We start from the raw sequence: 17,214 nt of genomic DNA on the forward strand, positions 1-17,214 counted from the left end.
CAAGTAATCTTTATGGGGTTTTTTTTTTTTCCTTTTATTACACAGACTTATTTAAGATCTAAGAAATCTCTAGCACAGAGTCCCAAGCTTCGGAAAACCACAGTGCTTGCATATGAAATTTTCTATTTTATGGGCAGAAAAGCTGCAAGTTCTCTTCAGTTTCAGGCCAGGGGAATGATTTTCTGGAATGAGACAGGAGACAAAAATTGTGTGATCTGTTTGCCAAGTTTGAATTGAAAATGTTTGTTGTCATGGCATTTTGTTGTCTTGGTTATGGATGTTGGGTTYTGGCTGTTTTGCAGAACACCTTCTGGAATTGAAGGTTTACTTCTACAACCTCAGTAACGCTACCTTTGAAGGAGGAAGTTCTGCAGACAAAGTATTACAGTAGTAAAGCCATGCTATTGAATGACAGCAGCTCAAGATCACAGAGCTGCAAGAGTTCCCCTTGATCTTGCTGTACAAACAGGCCAATAATCTTTTATTCTGTGCTGCTGATTAATGCATTATAGAAGACAGCGGTTTGTAAAAGCCTGGAAGCAAGTCACAAGTGGCTTGCTCACTGTTTACCACGCTCAGACATTTTACTGCAAGTGACAGCRTTTGTCTTTAAAGTAAGGAAATGCATCAAATTCGTAAGCTTTCAGTCTTGGCCTTCAGTATGTAGATTTCTGTGAAAGAAGGGACACTAATAAATTGTGTATTCCATCGGTGCACTTTAATAATGAAACCTCAGAGGAGTCCACCCACACCAGTGCTGGCAATGGAGGCAACGAGGCGCTGCTTCTGAAGTCACTCAGTCATTCCTGCCTGCTCTCCAAACTGCTGGAGGGTACAGCATCTCAGTCTGCAGCTCTGAATGTTTTAGGACGTGAGTAATTATAGTGTGCAAAATAGAGGCATGATTAAAATTAAGTCTACTACTCTCAGTGCACAGAAAAGAATTAAACCATGCATGAAGATGTCACTTGTCATCTGAGGCCAGAAAAAGGAGATTGGGGGGGTGGGGGGATAATTCTTGCAGAGCTGTTTCCCATTTAGTCACACCACAAAGATAAGGTATTCAAGTTTCCTGGGTTTCTATCTCCAATGCCACAGAGTCTCAGCTTAGCCAGCAATCATCAGAAATCTGGAGAAAAGCACCAGCACAGCTAACTTCAGCAAACTGAGCAGCAGAGCTTGTTGGCTAAGCTAAATTTTAAAATAAGAGTTGGAGAAATTAATTCGAATTTAATGTGGTAAGAAAGAAAAGATACATGGAAAAAGAAACCATACACAAGAATCAACATTTTCAAAAGATACAGACTCAGMTATTTACTGGTTGGGCAGTTTACAAAAGAGACAATGAAGTTGTCTTCCAAGGAAGCCACAGTTTCATTTGCCAATACAAAACAGGTAATATTAAGAAGCAACAGATCAAGAACAACCCAACAGAAGCCATATGAAGCAATCTTGCAAAGTTGATTCCATTTGGGCCGCACACAAAATAGGRCACACAAGGATTAAAGGGACCTTCCTGAAGAAGTTTCTGCTACTGCAGGCATCCAGTGCACTGACAGCTAATCCCCAAACCAAGACACTGAGCTCAAATACAAATTCCAAGAGGAGTAAGAAATCGGGAATCATACAGCAGCAGCAACAAGTGCTTTCATRACTTTCACAGAAGTGGACAACGAAGACCTATATACCATTTATTTGAATCCATTTGTTTACTATGGGACTAAATTATAATTGCCAAATCASAACACGTGATTTCTCCTATTTCCTCTCTTCACATTTTCGTAGGTGCTATTTTAAAGACTTCTTCAATTTAGAGATCCTCTTCTAAGTTATAATTTTACTTCAATATACTTTTTCTAGTTAAGCTTTGAGATGGAAAATTAATGCACTTAGAAGAAATAAACGATTGTCAACTCTCCAACACCGTAACTTAAATCCAAACAACAATCTTTAAGCTCTTGGACAGGCCAATTTTTTCACTCAGACTTAAACCAACTGCAACTTAATCATACTCTAGCTTTACTTCTCTTCTCTAATTAACACCTCCATTAATTAAAAGACAAACCTGTCAAACAGAGGAAGAATGGTAGAGGTTCAGTGAGGCAGACTGAAGTAAGAGACCTTATGTCTCTTCATGACATTTTGAAGAGCCCACTAAAAAATGGAACTAGCTTTAGTGTTTGTAAAGCTTCTAAGGCAAAAAAAAGGGAACAGTAAGAAAGTTTCAAAGGTTTCAGAATTTCAGATTCTTTCAGTCTCATTTCTAGTTTTTAATTGATTTTTTTTTCCTTAATGAGAGAGATTATACAACACTTTAAAGAATCTCCTTAGTCCTTACCTTTCCAGATTGTATTCTGGATCTGGGCAGGGTTTTTTCCTGTTTTGCTTTGGTCTTTTTTTTCCCCTTCAATTCTTTAATAAACAGACCTGTGATTTCCCAGTTCATAATTATTTATTCACAATTTACATTTCAGTATGCAGAGAAACAGCAGCAGAGCACAAGACCTTTCTGTTCAGAGGAGTATCAGTGCCAGTTTAAGAGCAGCTGTCATTCCAGACTGAWTTAACACACAAGCTGCCTCAGCATCTGAGCTGTGTCATACACTCAGTTCCTAAATTTTGCCAAATCTCTCTTCAACAGTAACCCCCTTACAGACCTTCCTCACTATTACTCAAATGCTACAATAGTCTTCAGGAGGGGGAACTGCTTTTTTTTTGCACTTATAAGTATTTAAGTAATGCCTTGAACCTATTGAAAAGGAAATGCAGGATTGTTCCAAATCCAGGCTAGTCAAGAACAGAAAGGAGCAGCTCAGAAAAAGAGGTTAGAAGCCTCAACCAAGAAAGTTAAATAAGCAAGTATGAGTACAAATCCCCCAGCTGCAAGACAGAACTGTATTAGGAACCTTCTACAGCCTCGTGCTAACCAATGCTACAGCTGAACTTCCACATCTACAGAAACCTGGCCACAAAACAGTACTGGAAAGCAGAACAAAGCTACAGTTTCTGCTTCTACAATAATTGCTCATAAGAACGTCACATAATTTGAATGTTGTTGGCTTGGACTATAAGGCAATTCCATGGAAAAGGGTTTGGAATTTATTTCTGAGCTTATGATTGATGATCTATTATTTTCACTTCCAGCTTGCCCTGTCTACACAAACACACATGTTGATCTGGCTTGTAACAATCACCCAAAGCAGAACAGCCGTTCATGCTGTTTCCTCCTTCCTCCCCAAAAGTCTCCCTCAAGGGTTGCTACAGCTCACCTTGATCTCAGCAAGCCTACCCTTCATCAAAGTCCAGCACCTTCCAGATACTCCCTCGGAACCTCCATGCCTATGCCAACTCAACAAACCCAAACACAGTTTTCCACTGAGCACGTGCTCTCCAGGTACCATAAGCACTCCCAAGAATGCAGCTGTAACCCTCGGGGGACTGATACTTCCTCTCTCCAGCCTTACTTCAAAGACCTTCTTCCAAAATAAATCTCAGACTCTTGTGAGGACAAATACTTGCTGCAGATCCTGAAGTTTCAGAGGTCACAAGAGTCAGTCTTTGAATCACACAACAGCACCCCATTCCAAGACAAGTTTTAGAGACAATTTCTTCCTTTCTGCCTACTCACAGGCATACAGTACTACCCATAATATTATTATGTGCTTTGCAGAACCTATCAATCATGTGAAGGGTCTGCAGAGAGAGAGGGTAGATGACTGAGTATTAGCAAATTTCTCTTGGAGTGTCCTCCAATTTCTCAACCTCAAGAGTTTGATTAGCCTTAGAATCATCCTATTATCTCACAACTGTGTTTTAAATAAGTGCACCACCTCCTACATTCTCAAATACCTATTTTGAAACAAAGAGGAAAACCTACTGTCCATATGCTGGATTTCATTCCAGCACACTTCCATATGGTTTGCACCCCTCCTTTAAACAACATATTGAGGCAAGATATTTGGCTTTAAGTCATCTGCAGAAATCACCCCAGCCCATTAGCAGTGTTACATCAGTTATGCTGGACTTGTGTTCCTTTTGGTCCTTAATAATTTATATGTATGGCTTTGCYTCCTGAGAGGTTCAGGTTCAGCTCTCTTGGAAACAGGAGATAAAAGCCAACCATCACATGGTCTTCTACTGGATCAAAAAGGGTACAACCACAGCAGCTGTCTCTCTAAGTACCAATAATGGGGAAAGTGTAATTATACTGTGCTTAAAACAAAAAAACATTTTACTTTAAGCAGTTCCTTCAAATTTCATGAACTATGAATATGTTTTTATGTAAAAGAAAAGTTCCCAGAACTTACAGCCCCACTGCCTCTGGGGGAGAACAGTGGGCACTACCTTTAATGTTTGCACTGGAGTTCTCTCAAGGAGAGTACAACTGAAAGGTGATATTCAGGCCAGCTGTGGAAGCTCAATTTTAAGGAGCAGTATTGAGGTTTTAAGTAGTCTTTAAGACTGTTAATTAATTAGTGATTAATATAGTTTATGAACAAAGCTTGAGACCTTGCTGACACCCATGATCCAACCAGTCAGAAAAATAAAAGTTTCATTTTTACTCAGGAATTACATATCTGGAATAACAGAAGACAGGCTACACAAACTTTCTAGTACAAACATAGTTTGAAAAGMAGCTTTTTAGCCTCACTCATATGAAGCCAGAACACTAAACAAAGAGCAAAAGGCCCCATGGTCCAAGAATTCTGCCTCCTTTCTTCCCAATTACAGCTCCCACAGCTTTTTTTAAGAATCTTCACTATAGGGAAAGTATTATTTATTAAGCATGGAATCTTTTCCCCATCCAAAGCAGGAAGAAGCTCAATCTTAACCTTATTTGTACAGAATTCACTCACTTTGAATACCAAAGTATCAGTCTCAGGCAATAATACAAGTTCGGCAAAGTAGAGGAAAGATGAGAAATCACCCCTTTAATGATCTTTTYGTCTCACCCACAGAACCCTCTTCCAACCCTCCTTCCACACAAATCCTGCTCCACAACTAGCTCAACAGAAACATGCATTTTTCTGCTCAAATACAAGAATAAAGCATTTTTGCTTAAGCTGATATGAAACACCAAGTAATTCCAGAGCTAAATGTGCCACTTCCCTATTTTATTGATTCACTGGAAGTAAGAGCTGAGCCACAAATCATCATTGCACTATCTTTTATCTAAAAACTATCTCTTAATAGTTTTTAGATATGCAAAACTCCATTTGCACTTGGTGGACACCAACCAGTGGTTATAAGGTTAAAATATAAACGCAATTGTCTTAGAGAAATGCTATTTCCCATACTATTGTAATATGGCATCTTAGATGCCAAACTCTAAGGGAAGAAGAAACATGGAAAAAACACTGCTAATGTTTCAAATAGCTTTTGACCAATAACTTTGCATGAAAAGGAACTTTTATCCTGCATGGCAAATCTCAGACCTCATTCTACAAGACATTTCCTTCAGCACTTCAAACCTGGAAGCCTTGACGAAGATACACATTAATTTAGAGACAAAACTGCAGCCACCAGCCAATCTTCTGCCAAGCCTTCAAAGCATTTTTTCAATTTCCTCTAAGGGAATTGTTCTCTCCATCCATGCAAGCATTAAAGTGACAGTTCTCTTGTATCCTAGCTCTTGCTGCAAATAACAAAGCAATTTTAAAGGCATTACAGAGTTGCAAGATTATTGCTTAGAAGGATAATAGTCAATAAGATCTATTTAAATGACCACTGTCAGTAGCCTGTTGACATTAGGCACATCCACAACCTGATACCAGGATTCCAGGCGTGCTCTGTGATTATCCTTCCATGAAAGCAACCAACAATTACCTGTTGGTTGTGTCAATCCACAACTCTTAGCACTTGGGTGCATGCTGGAATATCAGTAACAGGATCAACTGCAGCTTTTGGCTGGAGAGCACAGCTCCACTGGAAACCAAGGATTTCATGTTTGTCACAGCAGCACTGTGACATTTACTGTAATCTCTGCACTACAGCATTTTCTAATCAGCCTTTACACACTGGRCTGATCTCACACTCCAAACACATCTGGCAGAAAGTGGTACTCAACTGAGGCATGGTACCTGARCTCTTTCAATTGCCATGCTGCAATGTGAGAATTCTACTCCCAAATTATCTCCTTTCCTCAGAAAACCCTTTGTTTTTAATAAACTTGTAGAGATGAAACTATCACTAGCCTATCAGCTCTGCCCAGAACAGCAATTTGCAATCCACTAAAAAGCTGAATGAGACTGAAATACATYGCAAGAAGCCTGATCTTCCAGCTCCAATACTTAGGTGTTACAACTTGGGAATACATTAACAAAMCAAACAAAATTGGGAGGGGATGACACAACGTGCAAGCAACTTCAGTGACATGGTAATTAGGTACAGCTCTGTGCTGGAAAGAGATCAGTTGAGCAGGCAGCCCCAGAAGGTGACACAGATGACTCAACACCCACACCATGGTCCACGCTTTTCCTACTCCCTCAGCAGGATTATTCTCAGAGTCCAGTTTTTCCATCAGTKGATGCCACAGGATGGCACAACCTGAAATTCTTAGCTAGGAGTGAAATGCCCACAACCATGCAGACAGCCCTGCTGAAAAAATAAACATATCTGTAGGAAAAAGAAACCAAGTGTGATGCAAACCTCTGCACAAGCCAGTGCAACAGTATGACCTTCTGGAAGCACACTGAAGCAGTTGCAACTAAGCAGGAAATATTTTAAGACATTGTTGCTATCATTTTAAACCATAGTCTTGTAGCTATGTATCTACCACAAAGSAGAAGAGCTCCTAAAACCACATGGCTGCCTCATGTGTGAATGTTGTGCCTTAAAACCGTCTTTTTAACGACATTACTGATATCCTTCACAGTTAGACACAGCTTTATTCTCTCCTTGATGAAAAAAAAAAGTTAAAATATGAAACTAAATGTGCAATTTCTTTATATCCATTCCCCTGTACTACATCAGTTAAACAATAATCCTTTGCTTCTGTCACACAGACAGGTGAGTTTAAGTCCCCAAAAATTCTGAAAAAACTAAAGTCTACTTCCAATAGACTTTACTCTTCAACATGACCCATCCACCTTTCACATACTGCAGATTTCTTGATGCTGCCAAAAAACCCCTAACCTGTTAAATTCAATGGAACATCCACCTGAGAAATAGAAGATGCAGTTAGGACTACTAACATTTAAAAAAAACTGACATTACTAAGTTGCTATCAACAATTTGAAGTCACCAAAGCCCATGGATGGTGCAATTGCTGCTTGCAGAAGWCCCCTACCAAGCTACTGATGAGTGAGGAGGTTGGAATCCGTCACACAGACTCATGCCCAGGCAGCAAAGCTTTGTACAGTGTCAGATCTCCAGAATGGAACACTCAGAAGTGYCAATTTAACTCCTAAGCMTGATATGGAKCATGATATTTGAAAGGCAGYTTCTCATAATAGTATCTAAGCAATYTCCAGCTTTCTGATGAACAAGAAGCAGCTCTTCAAATTCACCCTTACAAGTATGACAAACTTGCCTGTTAACACTCTTGCCAYTCACAAACAACAAAGCAATCTGAAGTTTAAATCAACTTAGCAAAACTGGAAACACTCTAACGCAGAGTCTTTCACAGTCATTTCATAGAATGAAAGATCAGATCAGAAAATTGCAGGCAAGGCTCATATATGAAAAAAAAATCATTGTTTCAATTGCCAGTAACAAAACATCACTCATGATGAAATGTATATATTTTCAAAACACTGGCACACTAAACATGCTGAGTTCCCCCTGGCTTGCTGTCCCTTAACAGAATGTACATTTTCCTACAAAGATGTTTGGATGAAGCTATGAAACTTAGATCAAGAGTTAAAGGTACAACAAACATACTTTGTATTCCGGAGTCACGCAACAGGATCCAAACCAAATTCTCTRTTTGAAAAGGTTGGATTTGAAAACTCCAGGCCTGCTAAAGGACTGATGCAATGAAGTTTTCATCTACATTTGACCTATATRTTATGAGAAACCCCTTCAGAGGCAGAACACAGGCCAGCTGGGTTTCCCCTTCCATATGAGTCTTATACTCCCCGAAGCAAGAAGAGAAAGGAAGAGTGTTGTTAGAAACAGTCTGAACTCCCACTGAARCTCATCTATGTCAGCTCTTCACTCAGGGTGAAGATGTGCACCTCACTAGTGCCATCCTGCACTGTGGCAACACCACCAACCTCTGCCTTATTCTGAGGACCTGCCTCTGAACCTGTGAACTTGCAGACATTCAAGTCAGCATGTTTTATTCACGCTTCGAGCAGCCATGTCTTTCTCTCTCATGTCTGTGGAGGTCCATTGTAGAACATTCTGTAAACTATCAGGGTGATTTAAGATATATAACAGAACTATGCCAGAGGCACCAGSAGCCTGCCAGGCTCTGCAGGCTAACCCTGACCATCTGCTATGGAAGCACCCGCTGCCATCGAGTCATCTGTGCTCGGGCCAAGCCAAGAGTCAGTTTGAAGTCATGCACTGTACTGCCACTAGTCAAGCCCCAGTCCTGAACCACTTCTTGAGGACAGAAAAGTTTAAGACACTGTCTTGAATAGATGCATCCTTTGGTGCTTTAACTGCATGATGGAAGAATTTTAGCTCAAGTGGACACCAAAGTCTCCAATCTACCCTGACCAGCGTTTTGCATCTCAGCCATAACCTAGAGTCTCCTTAACATTTAGAAACAATGAGCAAAGAACATTGTTTTCTTTTTCATTCCTTCTTTGAATCAGTTTGTCAAAGCATGCGGCTCAACTGTTTTGTCAGAACTCTGTGGCCCAACCGCAACACAGGAGTTGCTGCCAATTCGCTTTTGACCCGTGGTAATTCTGCATATTGGCTTACAATCAAAAAGAGTTGATTGCCACAAGTCAGAYGSCAGCCACAGACATGTCCTGTCAGCAGCCTGCAGTTCTCAGTAGACAGGAGAGGCAGGGCTTTCTTTCTTGGTGGTCTTCAAGCATGATCTTGTCTATCTACTCACAAAATCCTCTCTACAAAAAAACATCATAACACATTTGAGTTTTATCAATGGCTAGAAAAAACAGACTTGAGGAAAGGCAACTGACTGATATGCTACCTCAGCTCAAAAGTGCAGAGTAAAAATTACAGAAACACACAACATTAGCATAATACCAGGACCTTTTAGTGTCCTCTCCCTTTCATTAAACTAAGTTAAGATACAGATATAATCTACAACAAAGCATGAGATCCTATTATCCTGGGCAGAAAAGAGAAACAGAAGGGTATTTAGACTTGGCTGGTCCAGAAGTCAGTGGTAATAAAATACTGGGCATGGTCATTTCCCGTGCCTACAACTAAGCCATGCACCTCTGATGCCCAGTGAATGCCCCATTTGACAGCAGCCCAGAAAGCAGTGTTCCAGTATTCCACCTGCATTCATCTCAAGGCTGATGTCCAACACCAGTGGTGATGCTAGTGCAGATGGCTACGACAGCATATTCCCTCTCTTACTGAACTACAGTTCTCAACTGCTTCAGCAAATGTGCTTYGCAAGCTAAAGAGAAGTCATTATAAGCACAAGCAAAACATGTTTTGTACTGACTTTGAGTGTTTTCAATCAGCTCTGAAGAAGTAAACATGATCAAAATAGCAAGATTAAAAGCACTAAAAACTGTTTTAGGGGTGTAGCCTATGGTTTGCAAGATACCAGAAAAAAGCARACCTTTACCACACTCTGCAAAGTGACAAGCTAGCCTCTGCCAAGTTTTCCAATTGCCTTCCAGCAATTGCCAACATCTGGTTTATTCAGGTTAATTTAAGCCTCTAACTCTCATCCAAGCAAAATTTTGGACAGAAGGAAAATCAGGCAGCCATGCTGAATGTGATGGGGTGGAATACTTTAATATCAGCTTACCAGGGAGGTTTCACACTGCAATCTTGCTGATACTGCTGACTCAGAGGAACAAACCCTGCTGCAAACCCTGCACTACAGATCACTGCCTGCAAAGCTGCTAGGAAGGTTCATTCTATCATCTCATTTAGTCTGAGTTCAGGGTTCAGCCCTGTGCCAGATGACCCATCCTTTCCTTCACATGTCCTACACTGGGATTCAGACCCTGATTTTCTGGCTTGCTTTACTCGTTGCTTTTTAATTTTCATGGCATTTGAAAGCCCTCTGTCCAAATCAGCCAGAAAAATGTTCCTAATCTACATGCCATGTGTTGAAGCTAGGACATTCAAGGTTTATCACCCATTGCTGAGACTCCTGTATTTCCCCTATGTGCACAACAGAGCTTGCGCCTTTCCACCCTTACCAGCATCCTGATCCATGCTCCCTAAAAGGATTAGGCCATGGTAAGTTAATGATACTGTTTGGTACTGTTGGGACTCCCCTTTAGGCTATAGTAAGGCTAAAGGAAGGGATATAATATCATCACTCCAAACCCCATTTTCCCCACCCTCAGAAATGCTGGAGCCAGCTCCTTCAGCAACACTGTATGTCCACAGCTGACTGAGGAAGGTCTATCCCTTTCTCTTCTTCAGTGATAGAGAGTGAACCCAATGCATCACAGAATTCACAGAATTTCTCACTAGTATGACAGGCCCTTGTAAAGCATAAACAGAAGATGTTTATGAGAGTTTAAGGGTGAGGTTGGGAAATCAGAGACAGATGAAATCAAAACACAGAAAATAAAGCTGCAGGTTTTTGTTGCTGTTTGGAAGATGTTCAATTGCTGCCACCCAACATGTAAGGGATCAACACTATGASACTGTTGTGAACCACACTTAGCTGTAAATAAAAGTGATTAAAACCAAACTCTKGTCACTGTCATCCTGACCATCTCATAAATAGCTGCTCCATTATTAAGGTCTCCTAATGGCMGTCAGTACAGCAGAAAGATCTCACTTGTCCCAGAATTTGTCATCCATGACCTTGACAAAGCATGTTTAACAGAAGGATCTTGCTTACTATTGAAAAAGACTAAGAATACCTGCCCTCAGGACTAGTCAATCTATCTTTATCAAGTTACACTGCTTAGATGAAAAAAAGTTTAATATTACAGTGCCTACTCACTTTTCTGTTCCCTCATCTTCCCTCTTCCTTTCTTTAGRCATTGCACCATAAGACAGCTTACACAGAACAGCTGAAACACACAGGATCAAGTGATCCTGCCCATATTTCAACATCTGGATCTTAACATGAATTCAAACTTCTACCTGATTCAAACATATTTTGAAGAATTAGCTAAGTCTTAGCTTGATTAAAAGGGCAGCCTTCTCTTGATATTACTCATGGTATAAAAACAGTATGGGGCTTGGGGGGAATGGAAAATTAATGCTACTCAAGAACAAAAGACTAAAAAGACTTCTTATTACCTCCCGTTACCCATGACAGACATGTCTACTCCTGTTCAGAGATCTGCATGCCTCCATATGAAGTATGCCTTCAAAACCCTTTTGGGAAAGGACATGAAGCCCTATGAAACAGCCATTCAACATAAATACCTTAGATGTGTCCTTACACACAATGAATGTGCTAATCTAACATATAATAAAGAATTAAGGAAAATAACTGCTTGCTTGTTTTKTKTTTTTTTCTTTTCACGTGTGASARTGAYTCATTGGGGTGACAGAGGAGTTCACAATACAAAATCCACACCAGCTATGACAACAAAAACCAAGTATTCCAGTGRTAACATTTAAACAAAGTCAGCTGTCTCACAGGTAGAACTGTGACAAAGTACTACAATACAAGACACAGCGAGACACGAAAGCAGCTTCATTAGTAAAGTGTGAAGGATTAAGGCCTGTGTGTACAGGGACTCAGTTCTTGGCAATTTTCTTGAAGAGACTCCCACAGCTGTGAAGGCTGAGTGTTACCTGGACTGCAGAGCAATGCAGTACATCTGCACTACTCCTGCCAGCAAAGGGCCACAAGTGCCAACAGACTTGGAACACTCCCCACATCACTTCAACAGCAAACAACTCCTGAAATACACACATCCAATTTAACCTGATCCTTTAACCCACTGAATCAACAGCCAMTGAAGGCTAGGAACTCCAGGTAGTTCCACTGACCCCCACCTTTCCCAAAAAAACATACCCAGGCATTCCTCAAGAATATGACAGAGCTTTTCAAGGCTAACCTGTGGGACCTAGCAACTTCATCTTTACTGAGYCCAGGCAAAAAAGTTTACTGCATTGCTTTTGGTCAACAGACCYTTCTGTTTCAACACTAAAGACCACAGCGATTCAAACATGTTAGGTCAGCCCCAGAGTTCACAGAAGAAAGGTAGAACATGGCAGGAAAGAAATTTCTGTATAAACAAAATACTGACACCATGAAGCAAACTACAAATTYATTTTTAGAGCCTCTGCTTGCAAACATGCAAAATTAGACTTGGGATGAAAATAATTTACAGCAGATACACAGGTCATGTCCACAGACACAGAGAATCAAATCCTGATCTTCATCTGCTTTATTTCAACTTTTCACAAACACCTCCTAGATCCTGATCAGGCTTCTGGGAGGGTCTTCTGCCTTACGAGAATTACTTTGAAGAAGTAAGGAGACACATGGGGTCTTTTCAGAATACATCGGCTAGAACTTCCTCCTGCTGCAAAGCAATTCACTCAGCAAAATAAACCACGGAAAATCCCAGCCGTTTTTATCATTTTCACAAACAGGAACTTGTTACAACCACCTGCAGATGAAACAACCTCACCAGTTTTGAATTCACTACCCTAAATGAAAGCTTGAAGGTCTGATTCTGGGCAAGACCCTTTATAAAAAGAGATGAGTAGATATCTACCTACTTTTYCCTCATTTATCATGTGTTTTCACATTTGGAAGTCGTATCATTTCCCTTCTCCAAAAACAAAATACCAGCAGAGTCACTCCCATTTGAGGCCGGAAGCAGTCTTTTACTTGTCCCACACAAACCCTCGGTGAAGCCTTAGCACATCTTTCAGAACAATTCTGAGAATCAAACTTCTATGCTGTGCATAAGCATTGCCYTCCCACTTGAATTATCAGTTTCTATATCCTTAATGTATAGCCCATATGCCTTATTCACCCACTCTGCAACGGCCCTTCTCGCTGCATCAAAATAAAGTTGCTAATTCCCCACTTCTTCATGGGAATAATAGTTTAGCTAACAAACACTGGTTAGCTGAGGGATAGGAAYCTGTATCATTGTGGTGATTTTAAGACAACTTTTGGGTGACAACAGTTTGATAAGTCCAAAATGGTCAGAGCTCAACTGTCCCAAACCATCAGAGCATCCTAGATTTACATTCCTTTCCCCCCCACAGGGACTTGAGAAGCTCATTTAATGCCATCTGGCACTACTTCCAGCAGTCGCTGAAAATTCACTCGTAGGGGATCTGCAGCTCAAGAAAATGGTAAATCCTGTTAATGAACATATGACAGAATGATACTTCAGTAGTTCTTCACCTGACAAGCCTGTCCAGCACCCAGAGCCCACGCCAAAGGGCAGCAGTATCTATATGACAGTCTGTCTTTGAAAGCTATAGCAACTATAGAAAACCACTCAAAAGTAAACAGCAGCTCAGCTTTTCTACACTGAAGATATTAATTCTGTTCTTTTCTCCCTTGCTCACATATCACCTTTCACCTTGTCACCTATAACCTCCCCACAGCTCTCTGGAAATAATATCTTCTGCAGAAAACATATGAGAACAGGCATCATGTCCTATCCTCACAGGACTACTTAACCCATGCTAAATAGTTGATCTCTCAATTTAATTTACAAAGAGCAGTTGTTAAGTAGGGCGGTARAAGAGAGGTTGTGTGACTTGACACCTGGCCACTAAGACACTAAATAAAATTATGGGGTTCCCTAAGGACACAGAACCCCAGCACCAATACCAGAATTACAGCTCTTCATAAAGCATCACTGCAACCATCACTCTATGTAACCTGAATTTTTATTTATCTAGATCCATCATACCTTGACAGAAAACTTATTTTAAGGCACTGGCAAGTTTTACCTTTTATTCTTCACATCTTCAAATGTTACTTATCCAACTTGAAATGCACCCAGCCAGTTAAACTCTGAACTGCTACTTACAGCTTTTAAAATCAAAAGAAAAATGGGCAGGCATAYACCTGACCGGAAAATTATAACTAYTCCTCCTGTGTGTGTGACATGCTGCTAGGTACAAAATTGTGTGGAATTCTACTGGATTTTATCTCCACTACACCCACTTTTTTCAGTAGTAGTGTCAGCACCAATATCCAAACACAGACCCTTTACAGTTCTTAATATAACACTTCTACCTCACTTTAATCCTGCCTATTCCAGCTCGGAATTCCTTTTTTTTGTATATATGTATATGCACACAGAAACACAGAGACACAGCATGCTTTTAAACACATGAGCTATGCTTTTTTAAAGCTAAAGCTTCTATAACAGATACGGTCTGAATAGGACAGTCCAGACACAGCTTGCAGATTGAGAAGTGTTGATGGCTTCCAAACACAGGAGAGACATCAATAACCAAGCTGATTTTTTTAAATATACAAGAAAACATGACAGAATACATGATATCAAGACCAATTATCTATTTAAACAACARTTTAGACTCCAGTGAGTCTTCAATCAATGCTGCTTACATCAGCATTTCTTGGACATGTATACAAGAGTATTCAGATATAYTGAAAGACCAGCCTGCTGTTGGTCACTAGGAGGGTAAGCTACAAAGTCATCTGAAGTGAAATCTGGAATTATTTTCCAGAAGTAATGCTACCTCCTTTTAACAAATACYGCATCATCGGAATTGTACTTACAAACACCTGCACCAGCATTACTTGGCAATGGCCAGCAGCCAAGAGACTGYTTGGTATAAAACCTGCTGATCTTTACATGAAAGTACTTCTTACCATGTCCAAAAAAACTATGGGGAACCCACTTAGTTTTAAATATTAACACCAGTTGTTGATCTGCCAAGTTCAGTGCTGGACAGATCCTACTGGTCAACAAGGCCATTTAACATCACATGACTAAATCCTTTTACCATTCTACTACTTGGTGTCTCCAAGCATGATCTGACAGTTGAAATGAAATCATCAAGACAAAACACAATCAGCTCATTGTTTTCTAATAAATGTTTTACCTCAACCTTGTTTCATGCCTTAACTAGCTAATGTCGGTCCAGAATACATCATGAATCTGAGATAAAGCCAATGGCCATCTTTAACAAAACATGATACAAACTATTAGACAGCTCACAAAGTTGCTGYCAGGTATTTGGGACCTCAGCAACAGCCCTTAAACTCTCCAAAGGTTTGTCCCAATACACAGCATGGCCTTATACCAGTGCCTGGCCATTAAAGCACACCATCATCTGAACCTCTTCAGAAGTGGAGATGCAGTGCTGTGGGGATGGCCCCACTCCTACTGCTGCTTRGCCAGCTGTGGGAATACCATTTTTGTATATCTCCTCCTAGCTTAATCCTGACCAAAGTAGGCAGTGACAAGCACGTGTTCATTTTGCCCTGCGTCCGATTCCCTTCCCTTTTTCCAAGCCCCTGTTCCCTAAGGCGCTCTTTGCACTGTCTTTCTGGATAAAAGGCAAGAGGTCATGAGGAAAAAAATGGCCGAAAGAGCAGTATTATGCAATAAGAGAAGAAATGCAATAATAACTCATCCTCTCCTGGAGATTTCCCATCACCCTTACGCTTTGCAAGCTGGATTAGAGCAAGCRTGACAGCCAGCCGGCTCAAAGGCCCACTAAAGTGCCCTGCGGGCAGGCTGCTGAGCCCCGGGCCTTCGCTGGRGAAACAAAAAGGGATGCTCACAGTCCAGGTGCTTTTTCTTGGGCCCCATCACTTCATGCGTGGTGGCTTTGCAGACGGCTCTGGCTACGGCCGATCCCGTAACGCTGTACTGAGCAGCTGCGATGCGATCTGTCAGCGTCTGACCCGACATCTTCGAACGGTGTGCTGGCTGCTGCCTGCTCTGCAGGGGCGAAAGACACGGGAGGGAAGGGGGAGATGCCGGGTTTATGGCCGGGGGGAGGCACGGCAGGGACGCGCACAGGCACACGGACACTCACACGGCCCCGGCACACGCACAATGGTCCCTCGGGCAGCCCGGCCCCTCCCGAGGCGCAGCCCCCCCGCCCCGTTGTGTAAGCCTCTGCCTCGCTAGAAGCCGCCCGGGGCAGAAAGAAGGGTATTTTAGGCGTTGCAAGGAACGGATGAAGGGGAAATAATGACAGCAGCTGAAGGAGGCTGCACACAAACGCGGTGCGAGCCCCCGGGATGGGGGGAAGGCAGCCCTCCCGCACCTGCCTCGGCAGCGCCCGACCCGCGGAGGAGCCGCCGCCGCGCCCCGGCCCCGCTGCAGCGCCCGCGCCGCCGCCTCCCCGATGGGAGATTATGGCACCGTTGCGCCATGTTCTGCCCTCCCGGTGCCTCCCCCACCGCCACCCCCGGCCCGACAGGGAACCCCCGCGCCGGCGAGCGGAGCGCCGCTGGATGCGGCGGCGCCATGCAGCATCCCGGCGCGGGGGGACAGCGGGACGGACCGAGCGCCAGCGGCCGACCTGTCAGTGTGTCCTTCCCTCCCGTCCTCCTGCCGCCGCTCCGGGGAGGGCACTGCCGGCCCCCGCCGCGACCGCTGCCCGGCCCGGCCCGCTGGCGAGGAGCCCCGCGGCGCAGCAGCCCCCCCCCGTCCCCCCGGCCCCGGTAGCCCCAGGTGCCGGGCGGGCTGTCCCTTCCCACCGCCGCCGCCGGGGATGCGCTGGGCGTCCACGCCCGGGAGCCGACGCTGCTATTTCCAGCCGGCGGCTTAATCCTCCCGCAGCCTAATCCCCGCGCTACTGCCGCAGCAGCGCCGCCCCCTACCCCGGTGCAGAGGGCGGGACGGAGCGGAGCCGAGCGGCGCTGCCGCCGCAGATCGSTGGCCCGGCGCAGTCAGGTGACCCCGTTCCCCCACCCGCATCCCGCTTCCCGGAGGTGGCGGCGGGGACGGCMGGAGCTGCTCCCACGCGGGGGCTGTCCCGGTGGGGATCCGCGACTGGGGGGAGCCGGAGCCACTGATGCTTCCCCCCTCTGCATCATGGTGCTGTCGTGAGCGCTTAAAATAGCACCTTGAGGGATCCCAAAACTGCACATAGACTAACTAGATTTCTCCAGAATATTGTTGTGATGTTAATGTTACCAAAAACATCTGAAATATTTCCCCATAA

General features: G+C 43.0%; 1 protein-coding gene across 1 annotated transcript in view; it reads right to left on the minus strand.

The window, feature by feature from the left end:
• The window catches only part of SNAP91 (synaptosome associated protein 91), a 62,884-nt gene extending 46,221 nt beyond the window's left edge, over window positions 1–16,663 (minus strand). The window contains exons 1-2 of the mRNA XM_057368769.1: window positions 16,570–16,663; window positions 15,821–15,980 (exon numbers count right to left, since the gene is read on the minus strand). Coding sequence (XP_057224752.1) covers window positions 15,821–15,950 — 130 coding nt within the window. The 5' untranslated portion in view covers window positions 15,951–15,980; window positions 16,570–16,663. The remainder of the gene's footprint in view (window positions 1–15,820; window positions 15,981–16,569) is intronic.
• Between the last annotated feature and the right edge of the window lie 551 nt (window positions 16,664–17,214).

Source organism: Malurus melanocephalus, unplaced genomic scaffold (assembly GCF_030028575.1).
Source record: "Malurus melanocephalus ecotype Western Australia unplaced genomic scaffold, MMel_1.1 scaffold_4, whole genome shotgun sequence".
In the NCBI taxonomy this organism is placed as follows: domain Eukaryota; kingdom Metazoa; phylum Chordata; class Aves; order Passeriformes; family Maluridae; genus Malurus; species Malurus melanocephalus.